The sequence below is a fragment of the Taeniopygia guttata genome, chromosome 19 (genome assembly GCF_048771995.1).
Source record: "Taeniopygia guttata chromosome 19, bTaeGut7.mat, whole genome shotgun sequence".
Classification (NCBI taxonomy): domain Eukaryota; kingdom Metazoa; phylum Chordata; class Aves; order Passeriformes; family Estrildidae; genus Taeniopygia; species Taeniopygia guttata.
Window position 1 is genome coordinate 10,777,376 of NC_133044.1, and position 24,679 is coordinate 10,802,054.

The following is a 24,679-nucleotide window of genomic DNA, read 5'->3' on the forward strand; positions in this document are numbered from 1 at the left end:
CGGACCGGCCGCCCCCGCCAGGGCAGTCCCGGCCCGGGGCGGCCCCCGCTGATAACGCCGGGCAGATAAAAGCGGGCGCGGAGGGGCCGCGGGCAGGGAGGGGGCGGCGGATCGCAGGTGAGAGCCGGGCACAGCCGCTTTTCTTTCTCTCGTGGAGGGTTTGTTTCTCTGCCGGGGGTGGCACTGGGGAGCTGGGGCTGATTTGGGGCTGAGCTCTGTGGTTCCCGCTGCTGCCGGCGCCGGGCGCGGCTGGAGCGCAGCAAGAAGCGCCTGGAGCGCGGTGATGCTGCCGCCAGGCTCTCCTCCAAGGACGGGGCTTAGCCGGGCAGTTTGGGGTGCCTTTGGGGCAGCTTCGCCGTGGGGTGCTCAGCCCACAGCTCTGGGAGCATCCTGGGAGCTGATTGCTTGGAGCAGCCTTGGGAGGTGAGTGGTCAGCTTTGGGAGAAACATCCCAAACATCTATTAAATGGCTGTTAAATACTTTCCACTCCTTATGCAGCCCATGTTAAAGGAACAGCTAAGTAATAACTGAATAAATTCCCATTACAACACAAATATAAATGCAGTATTTTATATAATTATGGGGATAGAGTGATACCCAGCTCATGGTTGACTTCACCCTGCCTCTACTGAGGAACTGAAACAGTTCACTCATAGTGATTTTTATAGCAACATTCTAAATATTGAAAGTATTTCCTCCAAATTTTTGGTGTCAGTTTTAATCTGAATATCCTCATTCCCAGGCAAATAAAGAGAATACAGTCCTTATTTGTTTTCATGTGACATCTCATGTGACATGACTACTTGCAAGGCGGACTCTTGGAATTTAAAGGCAAAGAAACAGAGGTGCAGAGGACCTGCCGTGCTATTCTGGCTCTTCTCTCTTTCCCACCAGCTCTTCCTTGCAGGCTCTGTGTGCTGTGCTGGCAGCAGATTCTGGTCCCTTTGTGCTGCCCCCCAAGTCCCAAGCAGCACCTCCCCACCTGGCAGTGCTGGCAGTCCCTGGGCCAGGAGGCTGCTCCTTTTCCACGTGGCACTGACAGCACCTCCGAGGCAGTGCCCTCCCTCCTGGAAGCTTTGCATTGGGCAGGGGATGCTCCATGAGTTCCCTTGACTCGTGCCTTCCTCCACCTTGGCACAGACCTTCCTGATGCATCCATGTGTTCTTGGTCACCTTCACTTGCATTTCTTTGCAGGGATGAAGGCAGAAACCTTCCTGGGGTCACTGGTGATCCTCAGCCTGTTCCAGGCATCTGAATCCTCTTCCTACGGTATTGTCCTTTCCTCAGGCTTTGTAGATCAGGGGGTTTTCTGAGTGGAAAGATCAAGCTATGTCTTCCAGGTAAAAACCTGGAAGAGCCTGTCATTCACCAGCACAGCCCTGAAAAGGTGCCAGAAGGGGCACAGTTTGTACCTCCTGTGGCACCAGTCTTGACTCTTCCAGGTTTTTGCCAGTTCACATCCTGCCCACTTCCTTAAAATCAAGTAAAGGAGCTCAGTTCCCAGCACTGGTCCATGCCCATGCAACCAGAGTCTCCCTCCCTCTGCCAGCACCTGAAAGAGCTGCCAGGGCCTGTGGAGTGTAGGGATGGGGCGGTCACTCCCTCTATTCCAGCCCTGAATCACTGCTCCAAAACTTAGAGACCTCGATGTGTTAATTTACAATGTCAAATCCTTACGAAAAGCACATGCCTGGCTTTTCATTTGTCTCAAATGGTGGTCCAGGCAATAATTTTTCTCATCAGGATTGTCCAAGAGCTGAGCTCAGGGCTGATCTGGGAAGATATTTAAAAGAAACTAGGGAGATTTGGGAGATATATATCCCTTTGTGCTATTTTCTGAAGTTTTCCTCTTTCCCAGAAACTGTGGTGCTGTCACTCATGGCCTATTCCCTTCCTTTCTGTGACCCACAGCCAGCAGATGATGGAGATGAGATTCACTTTGGGAGCTCCCCCCAGGGCAGGAAGAGGAGCAGTGAAAATGGCAGGAGATGGCAGGAGGGACTGGGGAAATATGTGGGGAAATCGGGCTGCTCATAGCATCAGAGAATCCTAGAAGGGTTTGGGTTGGAAGGAATCTTAGAGTCCATCCCATCCCACCCCCTGCCATGGGCAGGGACACTTTTCACCATTCCAGCTTGCTCCAAGCCCCGTCCAGCCTGGCCTTGGGCACTTCCAGGGATGGGACAGCCACAGCTGCTCTGGACAACCTGTTCAAATGCTCTGCTGTCAAAGGGCAGGACAGATGGTGCCTGCACCTCTCACTGGGGCTGTTTGAAGCCTCCGCTGATAGAGGGATTCTATTCGTGCCCAGGAGAGACTCTCAAACCTCCCTGAGGAATCTATTGATCCGCAGATTTCTGGAGAGTGCGAAGTACTTTCCTCCAGCACTGCTGTGCCCAATTCCTGGGCGGAGGAGGCGCAGGGATGCTCCCTGCCGGCACCCTCACCTCTGCCCCTCCTGTCCCTGCCCAGATGTGCCGCTGGAGCTGTCGGACACGTCCCTGCTGAGCAGCGTGGCCGAGGCCCGGCAGCTGGTGGATGCTGCCTACAAGCGCACACGGGAGCGGTGAGAGCCGGGCTGGCTGTGCCGCATCCCTGTCCCTGTCCCTGTCCCTGTTCCTGTTCCCTGTTCCCTATCCTCTGTCCCCTGTCCCCTGACCCTGTCCCTGTTCCCTGTTCCCTATCCCCTGTTCCTGTCCCTGTTCCCTGTTCCCTATCCTCTGTCCCCTGTCCCCTGTCCCTGTCCCTGTTACCTGTTCCCTATCCCCTGTCCCTGTCCCTGTTCCCTATCCCCTGTCCCCTGTCCCTGTCCCTGTTACCTGTCCCCTCTCCCTGTCCCCTCTCCCTGTCCCCTCTCCCTGTCCCCTCTCCCCGTCCCCTCTCCCCGTCCCCTCTCCCTGTCCCCTCTCCCTGTCCCCGTCCCCTGTCCCTGTCCCCTGTCCCCTGTCCCCTGTCCCTGTTACCTGTTCCCTATCCCCTGTCCCTGTCCCCTGTCCCTGTCCCCTCTCCCTGTCCCTGTCCCCTGTCCCTGTCCCCTGTCCCCTGTCCCTGTTACCTGTTCCCTATCCCCTGTCCCTGTCCCCTGTCCCTGTCCCCTGTCCCCTCTCCCTGTCCCTGTCCCCTGTCCCTGTCCTCTCCTCCCTGCAGCGCAGGAGCAGCTGGGTGGGGATCTCTGGGAGCACAGCAAGCTGTGATCCAGCTTTTGTCTGCTCACCCTGATTTTACACCAGCTGTTGGGTAACCGAGAGCTGTGACCTCTTCCATCTCTGTTTCAAAGAATCACAGCACCTTGGACTGCTTTGGGTTGGAAGGGATCTTAAAGCTCATCTCTGCCATGGGCTGAGACACATTTCACCATCTCAGGGTACTCCAGGCCCCGTCCAGCCTGGCCTTGGACATTTCCAGCTCCTCTTGGCACCTTGTGTCAGGGCCTCCCACCTTCACAGCTGCTCCTGATGCTATTGCTGGGTTCTGTGGAGCAGGAGCCCTGAGCTGAGACCATCACAGTCTCCTGCTTATTTCCAGTGGTTCCCCTCCCACTGATGCAGCAAACACCTGGATGCTGCAGTGAGGACGTTTTGTGGCACTCCCAGCCCTGCTTTGGGAGTGTCCAGCTTCCTGCCAGCCCATACCTGTCCTCTGCCAGCAGCTGCACTCTGAATCCTCTCCCTGGCTTGGGGACTCCTCCAGCTGAGAGGAGGCTCCAGCAGATTTAGGACAGGGTGGCCTGGAGGCATTTGAGACCTCCGGACAGTGAGAGATACTGATGATGTGGATAACAGCTGAGTGAGGTTTGGTGCCTCATGGATGTATTTGGGCAGTTTCAGGGACTCCCTTCCTGCAAGTCTCTCTGCTGCTCTGTGGAGGGTGCCAAGAGCAGCCCTGGCCTCTCCCAGTGACTCTCTCCAGCAGTTCAGATTTAGGACACGCTGTGCCTGATGCTCAGGTGTGCAACTGCAGCATCCCTGCCCCTGCTCCATTTCAGATTTTGGTTTCCTGTCCCTTGCAGCATAAAGAAGAACCTGCAGAACAGTGCCTTGACCCCAGCAGAGCTCCTGAGATATTTCAAGCAGCCAGTGGGGGGGACACGAATGGCTGCCCGGGCAGCAGATTATCTGCAGACCACCCTGAGCCTGCTCAGAGACAGGCTGAGATGGGCTGTGAGGGGGGACTTCAACGTCACAGGTAGGATCCCCCTCTGCTGGGAGGAAGGCAGAGAAGAAAGACACAGGGCTTGGTCACTGGGGCTTGGGAGGGAGGAAGGAAAGGGCATTATGATGGGCTGTGACAAATCTTTCCCATGTGGCTGCGGTGAATCAAAGCTGAGTTGTTTTTCTGTGCTCTTTTTCCATCTTAAATATTATTTGGGAGTTTTTCAGTCAGTGAAAGTGTTTGGTGCACTTCCCTGGTTCCTTCTACCGTATGGAGGTTCATGTTCCAGTGGGTCAAATCTTGGAAGGCTTTGGTAGATATTCTTGAGTAGGGAATGAGCAAAGCCAGAGATGACTCCCAGCAGCTTGGCCCCAGGGAGGGCAGTTCTGCAGCCAGACCTCAGACAGCACTGAAGTCACCTCACAGACACAACGCTGTCCAAACAGAGAGTGGGAATATGTGAGAGGACATTTCAGTGCATGTCTGGAGGAGCAACATCCTCTGTGAGATGGAGCCAAGAAAGGCCAGGCTGCTGAGAGGAGGCAAATTAGGGCCAGTGAAAGGAACAGTTCAGGGACACACAGGCAGGACTCCTGCCATATACATATGAACTCATGGGGATCATGGAATGGTTTGGGTAGGAAGGGACCTAAAAGCCCATCCAGTTCCACCCCTGCCATGGGCAGGGACACATTCTACTGTCCCAGGCTGCTCCAAGCCTTATCTAGCCTGGCCTCAAACACTTTACCAACACTACAGTGAAGCACTGGCAGGATAAGGTACATCGTGGGGTGCTCTGGTTTTGCTCTGGGACAGGATGGGCTGAAAGGTGATGGCAGAACTGGCTGTGCAGAGCTCCAGCCTCTCCAATCCAGGACTGATGCTCCAGTACCACTACAGAGCCCTCCCAGGGCCACCTGGCTGCTGCCTCTCACCCACCTGCCCAGTGGCTTTTTAAACCATGCTGTGACCCAGACTGCTGGTGGCAGCAGTGACCAGGAAACCTCAGAGGGCTGGGACGTGGAGTGAGCAGCAAGAGCCAAGGAGCATCTTCCCTGTGGAGACAGATTGGGAGAGATGGGGGTCAGCCTGGAGAAGAGAAAGCTCTGGAGAGACATTAGAGCCCCTTCCAGTGCCTATAAAAAAAGAGGGAGAGAATTTTTACATGGATAGATAGTGACAGGAAAAGAGGGAATGGTTTTAAACTAAAAGAGGAGAGATTTGGATTATATGTTAGGAAGAAATTGCTGGCTGGGAGTGTGCTGAGGCCTTGGCACAGGTTGTCCAGAGAAGCTGTGGCTGCCCCTTGGAAGAGTCCAAGGCCAGGCTGGAGCAACTTGGGAAGATGTCCCTACCCTTGGCAGGGGGGTTGGAGCAAGATGGTCTTTAAGGTCGCTCCAACCCAAACCATTCCATGATCCTGTGATTCTGTGAGACTTTTCTTGTTAAACTCTGCCACTTAGCTCCCCTAGAAAGGGAAATGTGCACAGAAAAACACAAGTGCCCTCGGTGTGCCCAGCCACAGGATGGTTGTTTTCCATGCAGCTTTGAGCAGGGGTGACACACTGGGAGCTGCTTCCAAGGGGAAAAACTTGTAACAGCCCCTAGGATGTCTGTGACTACATTTTACAGTGGAGATAAAAAGTGAAAGGAGAGGAAGGGCCAATACTAGAAAACCATTTTGCTACTGCATGAGCCTGACATGTGTTTATAAATAAGATCTGACCATAGCTTTGCTGGGTTTGATGCTTTCCAAACCAGCAAAAACATCTGCTGCTCAAAGAGCATCCTCAGCATGTCTTTGAGCAGGAAGGGTTAAATGATAGCACACTGTTAAATGACAGCGGTTGTGCAGATGATGCTGGGTACTAGGTACAGAAAACCCAGCAAATCCTGCATGGTTTTTTTCTCCCTTATTCCCTGCCAGACTTGCTGACTCCAGCTCAGGTGGAGGTGATTTTCAAGGCCACTGGATGTGACCAGCAGGATAAGAAAATAAACTGTGCATCTTCTGGCTACAGAACCATTACTGGGGAGTGCAACAACAGGTGAGAGGCTGTGTCAGCAGGAGGATGGATTAATGGATGGAGGGATGGAGGGATGGATGGATGGATGGATGATGGATGGATGATGGATGGATGATGGATGGATGGGTGATGGATGGATGGATGGATGGATGGATGGATGGATGGATGGATGGATGGATGATGGATGGATGGATGATGGATGGATGGATGTATGATGGATGGATGGGTGGATGGATGATGGATGGATGGATGGATGATGGATGGATGGATGGATGGATGGATGGATGGATGGATGGATGATGGATGGATGATGGATGGATGGATGATGGATGGATGGATGATGGATGGATGGGTGGATGGATGGATGGATGATGGATGGATGGATGGATGATGGATGGATGGGTGGATGGATGATGGATGGATGATGGATGGATGGATGGATGATGGATGGATGGATGGATGGATGGATGGATGGATGGATGATGGATGGATGATGGATGGATGGATGATGGATGATGGATGGATGATGGATGGATGGGTGGATGGATGGATGGATGATGGATGGATGGATGATGGATGGATGGATGGGTGGATGGATGATGGATGGATGATGGATAATGGATGGATGGATGGATGGATGGATGGATGGATGGATGGATGGATGGATGGATGGATGGATGGATGATGGATGGATGGATGATGGATGGATGATGGATGGATGGATGATGGATGATGGATGGATGATGGATGGATGGATGATGGATGGATGGATGATGGATGGATGGATGATGGATGGATGGGTGGATGGATGGATGGATGGATGGATGATGGATGGATGGATGATGGATGGGTGGATGGATGATGGATGGATGGATGATGGATGGATGGATGATGGATGGATGGATGGATGATGGATGGATGATGGATGGATGGCAGGCACAGGAGGAGAGGAAATGGCCGCAAGTTGCACCAGGGGAGGCTCAGGTTGGACATCAAGAGGAATTTCTTCCTGGAAAGGGTGGTGAGTTATTGGAATTGCCCAATATTGGGACACCTCCAATGGGGGGGAGTCCCCATTCCTGGAGGTGTCCAAGGAAGGACTGGATGTGTCACTCAGTGATCTGAGCTGGTGGTTAACCTAAATTATTCTATGGATGGATGTTGAGCATCCTCTGTAAGTAGAACAAAACCCACTTCCCCAGGGATGATCCACACTGGCACCTTGTTTTAGGATTTCACACTCCACAGTATTTCCTAGTAATGTGTGGAGTTGTTAATTCCAGTCCTCTTTGGAAGGTTCCTGGTGTTGTACCTGAACCAACTCTTTGCCAAAACAGGAGGAGCTCCATGTGAGGGATAGACTCTTTGTCTGGCCCTGCCACTTGGCAGGGTCTTCAAGGGTTTCCTGACCTAAATCCATACTAGGCATGATGTAGCCACCCCCTTGCCCCACACTGTGTAAGAGGAAATCTGGGCATATGGGCTGGGAGAGCACCTCCTGCACTTCCCGCGGCTGGAATGGGGAATGTGGGAGACATAGGAAATTTCTGAGCATGGGGTGTTTTATAGGGACAGTTCAGAAACATTCCCTGTAAAAACAGAGCTGGGAACCTCCTGGGAGTAGCTGAGGCAGAGGAAAGACCTTAGCCAGCTCTTCCTGCCCCAGGGTGCTTTAGCCTTCAGGGGATTGTATAAGAACTAAGGAGAGACCTTCCTGCCTCCTTCCACTTCAGGGGGGGATGTGGCCTCTGGAATAAGGGCAGGTCCATGTCCCCTGATCCAGAGCTGAGACCCTGGGGAAGGTGAACTCAGCTGTGCTCTGTTTCTCCACTGCCTGAGGCAGTGCTACACCCCCTTGGGTGAGAGACCACCTCAGAACACACTTTGGACATGCACTCCAGTATGTTAGTACTCTAATTAAGGTTTTCATGGTGTATTTGTCCTGGTTTAGGGCAAATTTGAGAGACAACCTCTGGAGGAGTTCCTCTAGAAAGCAGATTCAAGCAGCCGCTCCCCCAGCCGGTTCGGGAAAATATTTCCTTGGAGAAAAGTGGAAAAAACTTTATTTAACAGTCAAAGCATGCACCAGCACAAAAAATGAACAATATTAAGCAATCAAACTTCTTGCTGCTCTGAAGAGGTTACAAACTCAGAAAGTCCCTCTGTGGGCTGCAGCTCAGCTCACTCAGTCTCTCATCAGACCCTCCGGTGCTGGAAATGCCAGCCCAGGTCTGGCCCACTGCAAGGTGCTGCTGCTCTTCTGGCTGTTCAGTCCAGAGCAATTTTAAATAGATCTAAAGAAAAAGAACTACAGTCCAGAGAACTTCTCTGCCTCAGCTAGTTAAAAACTAATTAAAAAGCAAAGGACAGGTCCATCTTGCTGTCTCTCCATGCAGCAAACATCACAGTCCAGGAGCAGGAATGTGGAGGAACGAGTGCAGTTTGTTTTCAAGACCATAGGTAATTCCATCCCAAGGTTCTTCCCCTTTTCCATGGTGTTCAGCTTCCAACTTTGTGTTCCAGCCACAGTCTGAGGTTGAGGGCCTTTCTTCAGGCTAGATGACATCAGGGGCACCCGAGTTCTTGCCTGGAAGAAGCTGAGAGTTGGGGTGGATTATTAAAGCTCTTTTCCAACCTAAAAAATTCTATGATTATTGTTGTTATGATTATTAATCCTGAGGTTTACTGATAGCACCAAACGTGCAGCAGTTCCCCAACCATGGCACGCTCCCATTCCAAGGTCCATGTTTCTCCATATCCACAAGCTCTTGGCTCCAACTGTTTGCTCTTTTTCCATTGCCTCTGACAGGAAGAACCCATCCCTAGGAGCTTCCAACAGAGCCCTGGCCAGGTGGCTGCCAGCAGAATACGAGGATGGCATGTCTGTGCCCCGTGGGTGGACGGAAGGAAAGCGTTTCTCTGGATTTCCCCTTCCACTGGTAAAGATAAGAACAGCCTCAGAACACAGTGTCAGGCCTAGGGATTGTCAGTTCTAGGACAGATCGCAGTCATCAAAGGGCTCATCCACTAGTTGGATTTGTGGATCAGGTTGGAGGGGCTTAAATTCACCAGCTGCAGGGTGATGGTCTGAGAATATCCAGGGGATCTATTAGGAATGCTTTCTAAGTCCCATGCCTTTAGGAAAAGCAAAGGTAAATTAATCTGACTGCTTCAAAATCACAGGAGAAATACAGAATTACACAAGATGTTCTTTTAAATTGAGTGCATTTAAACCAAATTATTTTACTTACATTTTTTTATTTGGTGTGTGGCGGTTGATTCCTGAAAAGCGATTATGCCAGAGGATAAACTGAGCCAGGGAATCCCCAGAACAAAAAATGTATGACCAGAAATTCTATATGGGGGTCCCTGGGTGGGTGAAGTGCAGGGGTTGTGGCTCTCATGGCACCTGGATGTGAGCAGGGACACTGTGAGGTGGCTTCTGGTCACTAGAGCTTGGTGCAACATCAGCTCTGATGAGGAACTGGTGTTGTGTTCATGGATTTGTTGTGCTTCCTAACCTTCCTCCATGGCACAGTGCCCACTTTTTCTGTAGTAATGCATGGAGGTGGGGGAACTGTGATGGATGGGGAAGGGATGAGAAGGGAGGAGGACTTCAAGATAATTTTCAGAAATTCCTTGGGGCTATTTTTTCTACACTTCTATTCAAAAAAAATTCTTTTAAAATTTGTTTTGTCTCCCTTTCCCAGGCTTGCTTAGCAATTTCTCTAAGTTCATCAAGGTACAGTCTTGGCCTGGAGGCTCAGAATCCTGCCTAGAGCCAGAGCATCTTTGTGCTCACTGAAGGGCACTTGGTGATGGTGACACCCTCCTGCACAGCCAGATTTGGGGATTTTTGTCTGCAAAGCACCAGAAGTGCCCTGGGAATTTTTGCTGATGACCCTGCAGCTGGGTGAACCCATTCTCACGTCCTTTCCCACCAATGTGTTCTGCTTCTACCCCTGCAGGTCCGACAAGTGTCCAACAGGATTGTCCGCTTCCCCCCAGAGCAGCTGCGGATGGACCAGCAGAGATCCCTCATGTTCATGCAGTGGGGCCAGTTTATTGACCACGACCTGGATTTCAGCCCAGAAACCCCAGCCAGAGTCCCCTTTGGTGGTGAGACAGACTGTGACACCAGCTGTGCCAAGGAGCCTCCCTGCTTTCCCATCCAGGTACAGGCAACCTCCTTCTTCCAGAGGAAGATGTTGGTGGCTCTCATGGTCCTTGGCGTGGAGGAATATCCTCCCAGATAAGGCCAGGGAGGTCAGATCACTCTGTGCGGAGGCAGTGCTGTGTTCCAGAGGTGCTCCCTGGGTTCAGGCACGGGCACAGACTTTGCCAGATTTCCAGGCCTTTGGCCATCTCCCTCAGCAATGTGTTTTTTCTTTGGAGCTGTTGTGCAAAGGTAGCACGGGTGATGCCTGGAAAACAGGAAGTGTCACAGACAGGCACTTGGGAGTGTCAACACCTCAGAAAATCCACAGGACTTAAGTGCTCTTTGCACGGTAGAAGGGAGTGCTGAGATCTACCTGCAGTGCCTGCGGCATCATCAGGAGGCACATCCTGGTCCATAAGATCACAGAATCATTGGGGTTGGAAAAACCCTCTAGGATCACCCAGTCCAAGCTGTGCCCAGTCCCCCACCTTGTCCCCAGCCCAGAGCACTGAGTGCCACATCCATTCATTCCTTGGGCACTTCCAGGGATGGGAACTCCAAACCTCCCTGGGCAGCCCCTGCCAAGGCCTGAGCACCTTTCCATGGGGAAATTCCTGCTGATGTCCACCCTGGCCCAGCCTGAGGCTGTTCCCTCTCCTCCTGTTCCAGATCCCTGGGAGCAGAGCCCGAAGCCCCCGGCTGTCCCCTCCTGTCAGGAGCTGTGCAGAGCCCCTAGGTCCCCCTGAGCCTCCTTTTCTCCAAATCATGTCCATGTCCCTCCTGCAGCCCTGCTCTCCCACCTTTGAAGTTCTGCTGCAGCCCTGACTCCCACATATCCTCCTAATTCCTCTCAAGGAAAACTGTGATGGGATTGAACATCACTGAGTGTTTCCCTGACATACCATTGGAGAGTGCTGGAAGGAAGGGTCACAAGTGACAAATCTCTATGGTGTAGATAGGGAGATAAGCAAACTGAGTGTTAAAGATGCAATCCAATATATTTATTTTCAGAGGAAATACTTTAATGATCCATAGGACTTTGGGCTCCTAAAGCAGAATCCCTGCTGTCAGTCTGACCCTCCATCTCAAGATTTATGCTGGAGGCTTATGCCCTGTGAGAGGCCTTCTGCCTGGCTCCATCTCCCGAGCCGCTGATGAATTTCCCTTTCCTCTACGTGCAGATCCCACCCAACGACCCCCGAATCACCAACAGGAGGGATTGCCTCCCTTTCTTCCGCTCAGCCGCCGCGTGCACGTGGGGCAGGGCGCCGCGGGAGCAGATCAACGCGCTGACGTCGTTCTTGGACGGCAGCATGGTGTACGGCAGCGAGGTGGCCCTGGCTCGGCGGCTGCGCGACCGCAGCGGCCAGAGGGGCCTCCTGGCTGTGAACCACAACTTCACGGACAGGGGCAGGGCCTACATGCCTTTCGGCCCCATGAGGAAGGAGCCCTGCCTCAAGGTCAGCGGGGCAGCTCGAATCCCTTGTTTTCTTGCAGGTGAGTTGGGTGCTTGCAGCCCAAACCTGGAATCTGGAGCAGACAATTCCACCAGCTCCAGTTCACGTCTTTAGTTGTTTGTTTTTCTTGCTGTCGGAATCTGAGGTATTGATGATCCCGAGATTGTAAAAAGTCTCTGTCTTTCTGCCCCGCTGCCAAAGCAGAAGCCATAATTCATCTGTGCTGGTTTCAAGGTTGTTTATTCTGTTTATCTCTAACATGTTCTGCTGCCCTGCCGCAGCTCTGTCCTGCAGGGCAGCGTGTGGGGCTCTGCCCTCAGTAGGATGTTACAAACATTAAATACCACAAACTACCTGTGCTGTATTTACAATAACGTGCCAATATCTGTCACCCACGTTGAACAGTGTGTCCCCAGCCTGAACCAACAGAAAAATGCCAACACCACAGTGAAACATGGAGGGCATGAAGAAGGAGAAAAAGGACAAGACACACCCAATTTCCTCCATCTTGTCCCCTTTGAACCCCTAATCTAGAAACTTAAAATTTTACTTTTGCACCCATGCCACACTTAATTATTACTTATATCAAACACTCAGAGCTTGTAATTCATCCTGTAAGGTTGAAAACTCTTTTCCATGGACAGAGATCACAGACAGTGTCTCTGGGGGCTCTGTCCAGGGGGGTTCCTGACCCCTGCCAGGGTCCCAGGGCAGCCAGGGCAGCCAGAGGGAAGCTCTGGATTCCCACACTTGTTTAAATAGGAAATGGAATGGAGCAAATCATCAAAGACTGAGACAGGCTGTGCTAGGTAGGTGCCGGAGCCCACCCTAGGTCACGAGTGGCTCCGTGTGGTAGAAAAATCTCTCCTCCAACCCGTGCTTTCAAAGAAAGCTCAGAAGTCTTCTGTTGTTCGGTCTCAAGGCAGTTTATTGCAAGTTATCTAAAAGATTTTCTTCTTGGGCTGCTGTGGTTTGCTCACAGCTCAGGCAGAGGCACACACACACCCTGACATCCTCTCTGACTCCCAACTGCTTCTTCTCTCCCCACCCAGGGCTGCTGCTGTCTTTTATATGGTACATTACATGTTACATGGGTACAGTTTTTCCCCAATGCCCATTACCTATATTAAATGGTGCTTTTCTATCTTTTATATGGTACATTACGTGTTACATGGTTACAGTTTTTCCCCAATGCCCATTACCTATATTAAATGGTGCCTTTCTACTCTAAACCAATCTGTGAGTGCCAACATCACCAAGAACATGGAGGTAAGGAAGGAGAAAGAGGGAGGACAGGGCAGGCCCAAATCCCTCCATCTTAAAACCTCTGACCCCCATGTACAAAACCAAAACCCCCCTGTACAGCACTCAAAAATTCTTCCCTTTACTTTGCGACTACTTCTACTATAATATCTAAATTTTTGTGACTTCTTGTTCTTCCTGCAAGGTTGGTAAATCCTTCCATGGCTCAAATCCAAAATCACAGCTGTTTCCAGCTGCCTGCCAGGGTCTCAAATGCTTCTGACCTGGGCCCGGAACATCCAAACATGTCTGAGGGGTATTTTGAGTTCCGACAGGTAGGAGGAAGGTCTTCACCCTCTCCAAGTCTTGTTTGTGAGGATAAACCTGGAGTGAAGGTGTCTCGTCCATGCTCAGTAGCTCTGGTGTAGGGCCCAGAGTGACCTAGGAACCAGTGTCATGATGGAGTCAAGCAGGCACAGCAATGGCAGCCTGGCCTGGAGGCAATGGCTGGTCTGTACTTGTACTTCCATGGCTGTCTCCATCTCAGCAGGATGGGAACAGATGTGTAACTACTGTGCTGGGTCACAGCAGGAAATATTTGCATGTCCCTGCTGCACTGTGAGAGGAGCTTGGATCCCAGCTGGAGTGAGGATGAGGTCAATACCAGAACAAGGTGGCCTTTTAAGGTGTGTTCCCACCACTGTGACAGCTGAGGGAGTACTGGGAGTACTTTCCACAAACCTGTGGGACCCCAGAGAGGGATGCTTCTGATATACCTCCTGAATTAGTGTCTCCCTGTGTTAGCATTCAGGAACACACATAATCACGGGATATGATTATATGCAGGTGCTTTTATTAAGAGCTCTGGGAGTCGGGGTACAAACCCAATCTGACTCCGACATGGCTTTCGAGCTGAACGTATTTTATATTCTATTGTTATATAACTTACACTTTAATTATTAAACTTATATTGTTCTATTGTATACATTGACATGAGTTTCTCGTGATCTTTCTTAGGTCCCTGACCACAGTTTCTCATGATTATTCTTATGATTAAACAGTAATTATATTTAATTACTAAACAATCATCACATCTAACAATTATATCATTTATCATGTACTAGCTACACAGGTGCAGTTCTAGCAAGTACAAGTTCTTCATGTGCTTAGGGCATTTATTTTTCCAGGGCCTACTAAGCTTATTTTTCCTGCTAACCCTAAATCCCCATGATTTTAAAACCCTTTTACTATCACCTGGACTATTTCTTTTGCAGAGCAGGACTTCCCAGCTGGCTCCTGCTGGCTCTGGACTCACCAAGCTGTTTGTGGCAGTGCTGGAGAGAGCTTCAGGGCACAACAGATCTCATCAGCAGTGGAGTTGCTTTCTATTCCCTTGGCCCCTTTCATATCTGGCTGTAGTTCCTCTGAACATCCCCATGGCCTTGGAATCCATCAGCTCTCTCCTTTAAAGCTCATGGTGTTTCATGGTCCCTCCAGGCTCCCACAGCATTCTACCTGTCCAATGTGCTGTTCCATGTGTTCACCTGCTCCCCCAGCTCTGTGCAGGTCTCTCCTTGGTAGGGACCATGCAGGACCTGTGGCCAAAGGCAGGTGCCCAGTGAGAAGCAGAGTGAGCAGGAGTATCAGATACTTCCTAGGAGGGGCTTCTGGCCCTTGTGGACTCTCAGCAAGGAGTGATTTCTGTTCCATGGCTGGAACAGACCCATCAATTCTTTTATAGTCATCAGTTCAGGCTGCTTGGGAAGTGCTTTGAAAATTCAGTGTCTTATTTGTGACTTTTCCGGTCCCTGCAAACTGGGGGAGTTTGACATGTGCAGTTGCCTCACAGGGCTCAGCGTTTCCTCCCAGATCTCTGTTGGAAGCTCTGGCTGGATGCATTCTGCTCATGGAAACCTCACAGTGCTGCTTTTGTTTCTCCTTCCGCAGTCCCTCACAGGCAGCCTTTGAGAGTGGATGAAAAGGGCCCTGTGCCAAGTGCAGGAGCAAATCCCTCCATTTGCTGTGGGACAAGGGGTCTAAATACGACATTTACTTTTCTCTGAGTGCTTGTCTATGCTCCCATCACCTGCTTGTTCTTGCATTTCCTGCCCCAGATGTTTGAAGAAGGATTTGATATTTTATTGCGATGCTGATTGTTATTTATTCCTCCAAGCTGACTCATTTTGCTTTTCCTTTTACTCCCGAGAGCCTATTTGTGACTGTCACCTTGCTTTGGCCACAGTTTCAGCTGGTTTGAATGAGACCTTCTGAGTTTCAGAGCTTCCTTGGCCATCTTGACTTCCTTTTGCCCATTTGCATTTCTCACTTGAGCTGTGAGACCAAACATCTTTGATATGGGAGCCTGGAGAACACCTATTTGTATTTAACTTTTTAAGTTAATGCTCCCAGCCCTTCACTGAAACTTTCCCCACCTCTCTGTGATTCTCAGCACAGCCAGGACAGCACCTGGCTATTGTTGCCTCAACAGAAATTCAGCTTTTGCATGGTGCTGTCCAATCCTTGATTTTCCTCTCCTCCTCCTCCGTGTTTCTTACCTATTTTCTTCACAACACAAATATTGAGACATTTAAAACTTTCTATGTGTGTGCTTCCCAATGTGACTTTTCCACTGCAGTGTTGTGTGTGCCTCTCCCAGGTGACACCCGTGCCAGTGAGATGCTGGAGCTGGCCTGCATGCACACGCTCTTTGTGCGGGAGCACAACCGCCTGGCTGGAAAGCTGCGGAGCCTCAATTCCCACTGGAACGATGAGAGGCTCTACCAGGAGGCACGAAAGATCCTGGGAGCCATGATCCAGGTACCAGCCATCATTCCACCTGTCCTGGCTCTGCCTGCAGTCTCATAGGGTTCACACGTTAGGTTGTGCTAGTGCAGGGTGGCCAAAGGGGGCAGGATTTTGGGGTGAAAGGACCAAATTCTTCCCTCAGCCCCTTTTGACCAAAGCAAATTCACACAGAGATACCTGAAATGACAAGCACAGAGGGGTCCCCCTGAATCTTTGATGTCCCTCTACTGTTAAATTTACAAAGTGCTTGATGAGGTTTTTAATGGTACATTTTTGTTTGATAAAAACGGTACTGGAAATTTGGATTAAAATTCCTCGGGTTGTGAATCCCCTCTTCTCAACAATTCCCTGCACATGGCAGGGGTTTGGAATGAAATGATCTTGAAGGTCCCTTCCAACCCAAACCATTCTGGGATTGTGTGAAGAAGCCCCATGTGCTGGTGGGTGCAGCCAGTCATGGTGTCTCCTTGAGATGGGGCCGCACCCTTTGACCACCCCACACAAGCTTGACTAGCTTGACACACTCCCTAGACTTGACCCTGAGTGGGATCCTGGGGTCACACAAGCACCTCTATGCTTGGGAGGGACCTCCCAAAGTCTCTTGACCAGCCTCCAGTTTGGAGCAGGAGTGGCCTCAAAGCTAGATGAGGTTTTACAGCTGGCAGGAAAGCCTGGATCCTATGAGAGGAAGGGACATGGGGTTTCCAAAAAAGCACTGCACCTCATTTGAAGCTTGACTTCTGAGCTGGTTTAACAAAAAATAAAAAGCAGGAATATAAAGATGCTTATGGTTTTATGCTGTCAATTTAAGTATTATCGTATTGTTGAAAAAACATGCTGGGCAAGGCAAAGGATTGTCCAAAAAAGCATAATCTCCATAATTGTGTTTACATCAATGGTTTCATCTTCATGCAGTATTCAGACAATTAATCCATTTTCTCCTACTGACACAGAATTTGATTTTTCTTTTTTAAATCCTATTGTGCTGCCGCCTCAATATCCCGGAGAGCCATGAGAGCAGGACTGGAAATCTCTGCTGTGGGAGGACTCTGGGAGCTGCCCATGGGTGGTGCTACAACCCCCCCCCACACCACCACACCATTATCTGCTCTGAGGCACAGAGGGTGCAGTTCTGCCTGCCTGGTGGGAGTGGTGCCGTGACAAGGAGCCAGCATTTGGGAGGATTTGGCAGGCTTTTATCTCCACAGAATCACAGAACCAATTAGATTAGAAAAGATTTCTGAGATCATCGAGTCTAACCTATCATTATGTTGCTCTGACCTGCCAGAGTGTTGAGGCAGAGAGAACATGAAAATCAACTTTGCTTCCACAAAAACTGATGGCCAAGACGTTAGCAGTTCACCTTTTCCTTGTTTCCCCCTAGATCATAACCTACAGGGACTACCTGCCTCTCCTGTTGGGATGCAGCTTCCGCAGGCTCATTCCTCGCTACCAGGGCTACAACGAGTCTGTGGATCCTCGGATATCCAATGTCTTCACCTTGGCTTTTCGCTTTGCTCATGCTTCCATCCCTCCAACTGTTGGCCGCTTAGACGAATATTACAGACCCATAACTCCTGAAATTCAGCTCAGAACCTCCTTCTTTGCTGTCTGGAGAATCATTCAAGAAGGTAAATCCTTTTCTGCAGTGTTGGTTTATTTCATTCATCCTTTCTGCCCTCTCTGGATGAACTCCTGCTTCAGTCAAAATTAAAAGCGTTTTGTATTAAATGGCCTTTACTACCAGCCAGGGTTGTCCCTGTAGACGAGGGCAGCCCATCATGTTCTAAAATGGTCTTATTGCTTCATTGCTGTGGCCTCCAAGAACATTATTCACAGTATTTTCTTCTTAATTCTTTAAGTGCAGGGAAATTCATTCTCGTGTAGTAAAAGCTTATAATTAAATATGAGCTGTGCTCACCTCTCTGGGGCCTCTTAGCCACACACTGTCCTCCCTGCACTGGTGACATGTCCCTGCTTCGGGTGGAATTGATCCCAGTTTTCCTGTGCCACCTCTGCAGGTGGGATTGATCCTTACCTCCGGAGCCTCATGGCCAGCCAGGCCAAGCTGATGACACAGCAGCAGATGGTGGTGGGCGAGCTCCGGGACCGGCTCTTCAAGCAGGTTGAAAGGATTGGGTTTGATTTGGCTGCACTCAACATGCAGCGCAGCCGAGACCATGGCCTTCCAGGTGAGTCAGCTGTGGGAGCAGAGCATATGAAGGAAAACAAGTGGAAATCAGGCATTTTTGTGAGTAAACATCGAGAAACTTCTCCAGACCATGCTTGCCTGAAATCACTCAGGAGTTGGATTCAATGATCCTTACGCATCTCTCCCAGTGCAGGATATTCATTGAGTCTATGGTGCTCTTTCCCAAACCTTTTCCTTGTTTCTGAACAACCACAGGTGAGTGGGTGGAGATCGAGCACTGAAGGCAAAGCCTGGCTGAAGCTGCATGAGAGATGTAGTGGCAGAAGAACACGGGGCATTGCACAGACCAGAGCTTGGTGTTCAGTGACTGACTCATTTCTATTGTCCAAGTGAAAAAAATGGTAAAATAGTTCAGCAACAAGTTTGCAGGAGTGGAATTAGGGCTTTAAGTCCCCTGTGACTTCTCTGCAACCATCTGTAGTTGTCAAGCCCAGACACATGACTGGAAGAGCAGATTCCAATATATAAAGAAAATCTCATCACAATTTCTCTATTAAATCTGTGTCCCAGAGAAAAAAACAACCAAGCATGTCAGAACCACTCTCAGGGCTCTGCAAGGTGCAAAACCAGTGTAATGGCATTGCAAGATGGTCTTGAGAAATAGATTGTTGATAGCACTTCAGAAATGGCTGCTGGGTGGGTCCTTGCCTAACAGTGAGGTAAGATCCCAGAGCTGCTGTGTCAGCAACATCCTGAGAGATGCAGCAGGGCTCCTGTTTGAAACTGGGATGAAAACTGAGCTGGATCCATGGATTTTAAGCCCAGTCAGAGGCTTTGTAGTACATCCAGTGGCATCATCAGCTCACAGGATTGCTCTGCTTTGGTCACAACATAAGGTGATTTTTCCATGCTTTATTGAGGAACGCCATCGTGCAGACCTGATCAGAACCCCAAATCCTGGGTTTCCAGACCTGACATGGTGAGAGTGACATGTATTTCTAGTGAATTTGGGCTTAGCTTTAGGTCTCAACCCACTTATGAGTGCTGTACTCCCTTATATTAGACATCCACAAAGGTGATCATGGCATAGCAAGGTCAAAAACCCTCCCTAATTATTTTATGATTAAGTAAATTCTCGGTGTCCTGGAATTGTTTGATAGTGCTGTCATCTAGGCACCATATGCTGTGATTTTTGCTCCCAATGCTCCCTGTTTTTTAGACATAAGATGGTAGGATTGGAATAGATATCAGGAAAAAAAAATTCCTGTGAGATTGGTGAGGCCCTGGCACAGATTGCCCACAGAAGCTGTGGCTGCCCCATCCCTGCTAGTGCTCAAGGCCAGGCTGGACAGGGCTTGGAGTACCCTGTGACAGTGGAAGGTGTCCCTCCTCATGGCAGCGGGTGGAACAAGATGAACTTTATTATCCCTTCCAATCCAAATTGTTCCATGATTCATGACATCCAGCAGAGGTGTTTGCTGCAGCATCATCTCATCCCCTCCACCAAGATGCAGAATTATGCACCAGTTGTAGCACAGTGGATTTTTGGCTGTTTACAGTCCAGAAAAATTAGTCCAGCTGGCAAAGTCTGGTTGCTGAAGTTATTTGGGCTGTGTGGAGTGAGTATCTTGTCCTCATGACTGAACAGGGACCAGCTGTGGAGAAGCACTTGGTCATTCTCCTGTTGTACAGAGAGAGGGGCCATCAACATCTTGTCCAGGTTCACTTTCAGTGAAGGCAAAATCAGTTGCATCCCTGCTGAGTGGAGCAGGGAGGGAGTTGTACCACCACTGGAAGGTGGTGGTACAACTCCAACCTGCAAAGACATGGCTCTCCAAAAACAGGAGGAGTGGGAAGGCAGTAGCATTAACAGAAATATAGAAAAAATGTCTTAAACATTTTGGTGCCCTACTGGTGTCCCAGCTTCGGGAAGAAGAGGGAAAAATCTTTCCAGGAGAGGGTAGCACATCACTGCTCTATCTGCTCTGACATCCAACTACTTGCAGGTTACAACTCCTGGAGAAAATTCTGTGGGCTCTCACAGCCCTCTGGAGTGAAGTCACTCGGGCACGTGTTGAGGAATAGGAACCTGGCAAGGAAATTCCTGAAGCTCTATGGGACACCGAAGAACATTGACATCTGGATCGGGGCCCTTGCAGAGCCCTTTGTGGAAGGAGGCCGAGTGGGGCCTCTCATTGCTTGTCTCATTGGCACCCAGTTCAGGAACATTCGTGATGGAGACAGGTGAGAGGGGAGCTGGGCATCCCAGAGTACAGGGAGGCTGGAGTTTGTGCAGATTTCCTCACGCAGATTTGAAAGCTACTCCCGTTGTTTGCTGCTTTTATTTTTTTTCAGTACTCCTTCAAAAGTTTCATTCTCTTTGTAGTCATATTCTTATTCCCAGTGTGATGGTTGAGATCCTGGGCTGAGATCCCTTCCCAGAAAAGTGATATCTCACCAGTTCTTCTTCCCTTCCCCAGTTCTGAACTGGAATCCTCTTCTCTGACACAGGGCAGTGTTTGATCTTTGGCTGTGGTGGATGTGGTGGGTTGGGGTTTTTTTGTTAGCCAAAATCACTTCAGCAGTGCTGAGGTTTCAACACACCTGAATTCCTCCGCCTCCTTCTCGAGGCTGCTCAGGGGCTTTAGGTGCAGCAGTGAGTTATATTCTCCATGTTAAGCTGGATTTCTGAAGCAAGATCCCTGTACCTGCCAGCAATATTGCCTGAAAATGGGATCCCAACCCATGTTTCTGGGAAACAGTTCTGCTGAAAAAGACTTAGAACAAGTTTAAATCCCAGGATGAGGAGCTTAGGGTCGAACAGTCTGTTGCATATCTAGGAATCCTGTTCTTATGGCAGGAAACAAACCCTTTTCTAAAAAATCGAGTAATTACAGGGCTTGTTCTAACATGACACTCATTTGGCTGTAACCACAGCTTGTGCATAGTCTGTGCAGCCTTTCCTATTTGAAAGAGGGTACCTGTGCCTCATCTGAGGACAATTAATTCAACTGCAGCTCTGTTACCTGTCCACGGCCAAAAGAAAAGCAAGGTAATTATCCAATTGGTGAGTCAGGGCTCTTGATTTAAATAACAAAAATTCAAATTTGTTCTTGGCAGAAGAAATTAGTGTTAATGGCAATTAATATGGTGGGAGTCATCAATGTGAAGAAGGCAGAAGGCAAAAATCTGTTGTGTCTTCTTTCGCCTTCAGGTTTTGGTGGCAGAACCCTGGGGTTTTCACTCCTCGCCAGCGCTGTTCACTAGCCAAAATCTCCTTGCCACGAATAATATGTGACAATACCCACATCACTAAAGTATCAAGGAATATCTTCCGGGCTAACAGATACCCCCGTGGCTTTGTGAGCTGCAGTCAGATCCCAAAGCTGGACCTCACACCCTGGATGTCAAAGAGCACTGAGGAGCAAGGTATGATCTGCAAAGAGCAGCAGGTCCTGCCTGCAGACCCCTGAGAAAGCCAGAGCCTGGGGTTTAAAACTGAGCTGCCTAACAGGGGGCTGGACCTGTGTGCCAGGTACAGCTTTAGATGTACCAATTCACTAGGTGTGCTTAGAGTGGCCAAAAGCAACTCAGCATTTGAAAATTAATTCCCATGGAACCCTTCCTATGGAAGGGTTTCTGGTTTTGATCTCTGTACAGCTGTCAACTGTTTTTACACTATTTCTCTCACCTGCCTTCAAGATTTGTGAAATTCTTGAGGTCTAATTCCTTCCAAAATGCTCCCTGAAATCCCTGGGAAGTAGATGTAGGGAAGAGTGGCTCTCATTGGAGAGGGGCAAGCTGTTCCAGTGTCTTTTAAAAACAAAACATCCTTCCTTTCCTCTGACAGTCAGGTGCTGCCACACTCTCATAATACCAGGTTTTAATCCCTCCTTTCTAGCCTAACTTGTGGAAATAAATCACTTAAGGTATCAGGGAGATATGGCAGGTTCATTTCTGTTAACACAATGCTTTTTATTTCCTCTAGAAAAAGATTCTGGCGACTTTAAATGCTGAATGTTGAGGATTTTCCATATGTCCAGACTTGGGAAGCTGCTGAGGTGGATTATTAATTTTTACTGTGTTTATGCTTTCACTGCTTGCAATATTTGGGCATGGTTCTGTCATTTGCTCAGCTTGATTTGCATGAAGCCTTTACAGTGGGATGCAGCCCAAGAATAAAAGAAGTTAATGAAAAGATATGCCAGATCTGTGAAATCACTCAGTATCACCAAGCCAAGTGAAATTAATTGTCCAGAGGCTGAACCCAAAGCACACCAACTTCTGGCTTAGGCCATGGAACCACAAAATACTTCACCAAGACTTACTGTCAAGCGTATATTTTGGACCTTCCTTTTAAAATTTTCAACCCCCAAAGATGAAGATGTTGGAATGACAGTTGATTTTTGTTCTTGGATTTTTTTTTTTGTTTGTTTGAAAGAAATAAATCCATAAATTTCCAGAGAAAATGTGCTTATGACAGAATGCCTCTGAGAGAAGATGAAATAGTTGTCCTGTACCCCAAACACGCTGTCCTAAAATGCCCTGAGTCAGGTTTTGCTCCAATATGGAAGGACGAAATTTGCCACATGGATGAGAGTTTTCTCACTATTATTTCCCATGGTTCAGAATGCCCAAAACATCCTTTGATGTGACAGAAACCTGTGACAAGCTATTCCTGAGGCCTGGCAGGAGCCAGAGTGACTCAGCACTGTCCTGTAGAGATGGTGGGATGTGGCCTGGCAAAGATTAAAACAATCTGAACATACAAGAAAGTCAAAACTATTCTGGTTTCAATCCAGCTTTTTCCCTTTTCCTGAAAGGGATCAAAGCCACTTTCTCCTCCCTCTGTAGCCTGCTATATTCCTGTAATTGATTAATAAAATGCAGTTTTGGGCTGAGGCCAAAATGCTCTTTACTTTTCATAAAAGGTGCAGCAACAACACGTGAGCGGAGGATGGTGGTAGGTTTTCTGTGGGAATATTGGGAAAGGGCAGTTCCAGAAGCTGTGTGTTGTTAATGAAAGAAGGTATTTCTTGCTGAAGCCTCTGACCCCACCTCCTGTGTGATGCAGAACTGTGAAAGTCAGTGCTGATGGGTGGGAGCTATTGGCTGGGGTGTCCCAGTCTCTCCAGTTTAATTTGTCACTCCTGGTTGTCTAATGGTGACACAGCCCATTTGGGACAGAGTTATCATTCATTATCTGTCTACTTCAGCAGTTCCCCTCTGGGGGAGGCTGTGGCTGGCTCAAAATCATGCACAGCCCCTGTGTGTGCACTGAGCACAGATGGAAATTTTTTTCTTTTTAGCTAAGCAGAGATTTGGACAATTTGACTTTATCAACTTGATCAAACATATGCAATGCTGGTACAGCAACATGGAGACTGGCCATGGGGTGCCTGACATGTGCCTGCCTTGGTCAGTGGAGCTCCTGAGGTGGGGGATGCCTCCTGCAGGAGCCAGGATGGGATGCTACGCCCTGATCAGCCTCTGCTGCCGGTTTCAGATGGGCAGCTCTCCCTCCCAGCTCCCTTGAGGCCTCATTCACTTTCTTTTCCACCAGCTGTTTCTGCTCAGACCTGGATGTCCATCCCGAGTTTATCCTGTCAGGTTCTCCCAGTGCCAACTACATTTTTCCTCAGTGGATGCCCACCAAGGTGGTCAGTGGGCTGCAGCTCATGGGGTGCAGAGGCAGGCTGAGAAAGCTGGATCTGCTCAGTCTGGAGAATGGGAGCAGGAGTGATTTAAGTCTCTCTAAGGAGTAGCTGTGAAGGTGGACTCTTCCTGGCTCACAGGGAAAGGACAAGAGGTAACAGATGCAGGTTGCAACAAGGGAAGTAACCTTTAGACAAAGACAAACATATTCCCTGTGATAGTGGTGTGATGCAGACACAAGGATGAGAGAAATCTTGGGATCTCCAATCTTGAGTATTCTCCCAAACTGTCCAGCTCTCTGGATTTTCAGTTAACCCTGCTTTGAGTAGCTGGTTGACCTGCAAACCTCCTGATGTCTTTCTCCACTTCCATTTTCCTGTGATCTACGGTGATAAACTGTTTTAATTCCTAGCCAGAGTTCACCTGGGTGGACTCTAAGCTATCCCATGTATGCAAGTCCTGCTGCCCAGGCTGTTCCATGCTGTTGCATTCTTTTCTGTGAGGCCTGTCTTGGCACCACAGAAATCTTCATGAGCCAGAGCATCTTTTCTTGTAAAACCAATTATCTTGTCATTACAAGCACTTCCAGCCATGCCTTTGCTCATAAATTGGTCTCTGAAGCAAATCTGTGCCTTGTAAAACCTGAGGGTTGTATAGATTCATCATGGAGCTGCAGACAGAGCTCTGTAAACAGTTTCCTCAGTTGTGAGGACCTTTCTCTAATATATTTACCCTGGAATCCCTCTTGAGATTTTAGTATCAATGTTAATCTCCTCACTTAGAGGAATTCCCTTTTGACCTGTTCACGCTTTGCAGGCTGGTGACTGATGCTGTCCTTGGCCATACCAAGCAATGTCCTTTGATAACTTATCACAGAAACATGGAATATCCCGAGTTGGAAAGTCCAGCTTCTGGCCCTGCACAGACTGCCCAACAATCCCACCCTGGGCCTGAGAGCATTGCCCAAATGCTCCTGGGGCTCTGGCAGCTTTAGGGCCATGTCCGTTCCCCGAGGAGCCTGTTCAGTG

The 24,679-nt window shown here is 49.3% G+C and overlaps 1 protein-coding gene across 1 annotated transcript; it reads left to right on the forward strand.

Moving 5' to 3' along the window:
- Nucleotides 1-159: 159 nt before the first annotated feature.
- EPX (eosinophil peroxidase) lies at nt 160-22,905 on the forward strand. The gene is made up of 14 exons (XM_072916827.1): nt 160-423; nt 1,197-1,271; nt 2,475-2,568; nt 4,012-4,187; nt 6,082-6,202; nt 8,991-9,120; nt 10,150-10,356; nt 11,522-11,837; nt 15,696-15,856; nt 17,229-17,475; nt 17,866-18,036; nt 20,003-20,240; nt 21,211-21,425; nt 21,985-22,905. Exons 2-14 carry the CDS (start codon nt 1,199-1,201, stop codon nt 22,011-22,013), a joined length of 2,178 nt encoding a protein of 725 aa, XP_072772928.1. The 5' UTR covers nt 160-423; nt 1,197-1,198; the 3' UTR covers nt 22,014-22,905.
- Nucleotides 22,906-24,679: the final 1,774 nt, after the last annotated feature.

Bases quoted from the DNA above. Each gene is read 5' to 3' on its own strand.
- EPX (XM_072916827.1), top strand. From the start codon at position 1,199: ATGAAGGCAGAAACCTTCCTGGGGTCACTGGTGATCCTCAGCCTGTTC. The intron at 4,188-6,081 runs GTAGGATCCCCC...ATTCCCTGCCAG, and splicing joins GGGGGACTTCAACGTCACAG to ACTTGCTGACTCCAGCTCAG. The intron at 20,241-21,210 runs GTGAGAGGGGAG...TTTCGCCTTCAG, and splicing joins AACATTCGTGATGGAGACAG to GTTTTGGTGGCAGAACCCTG.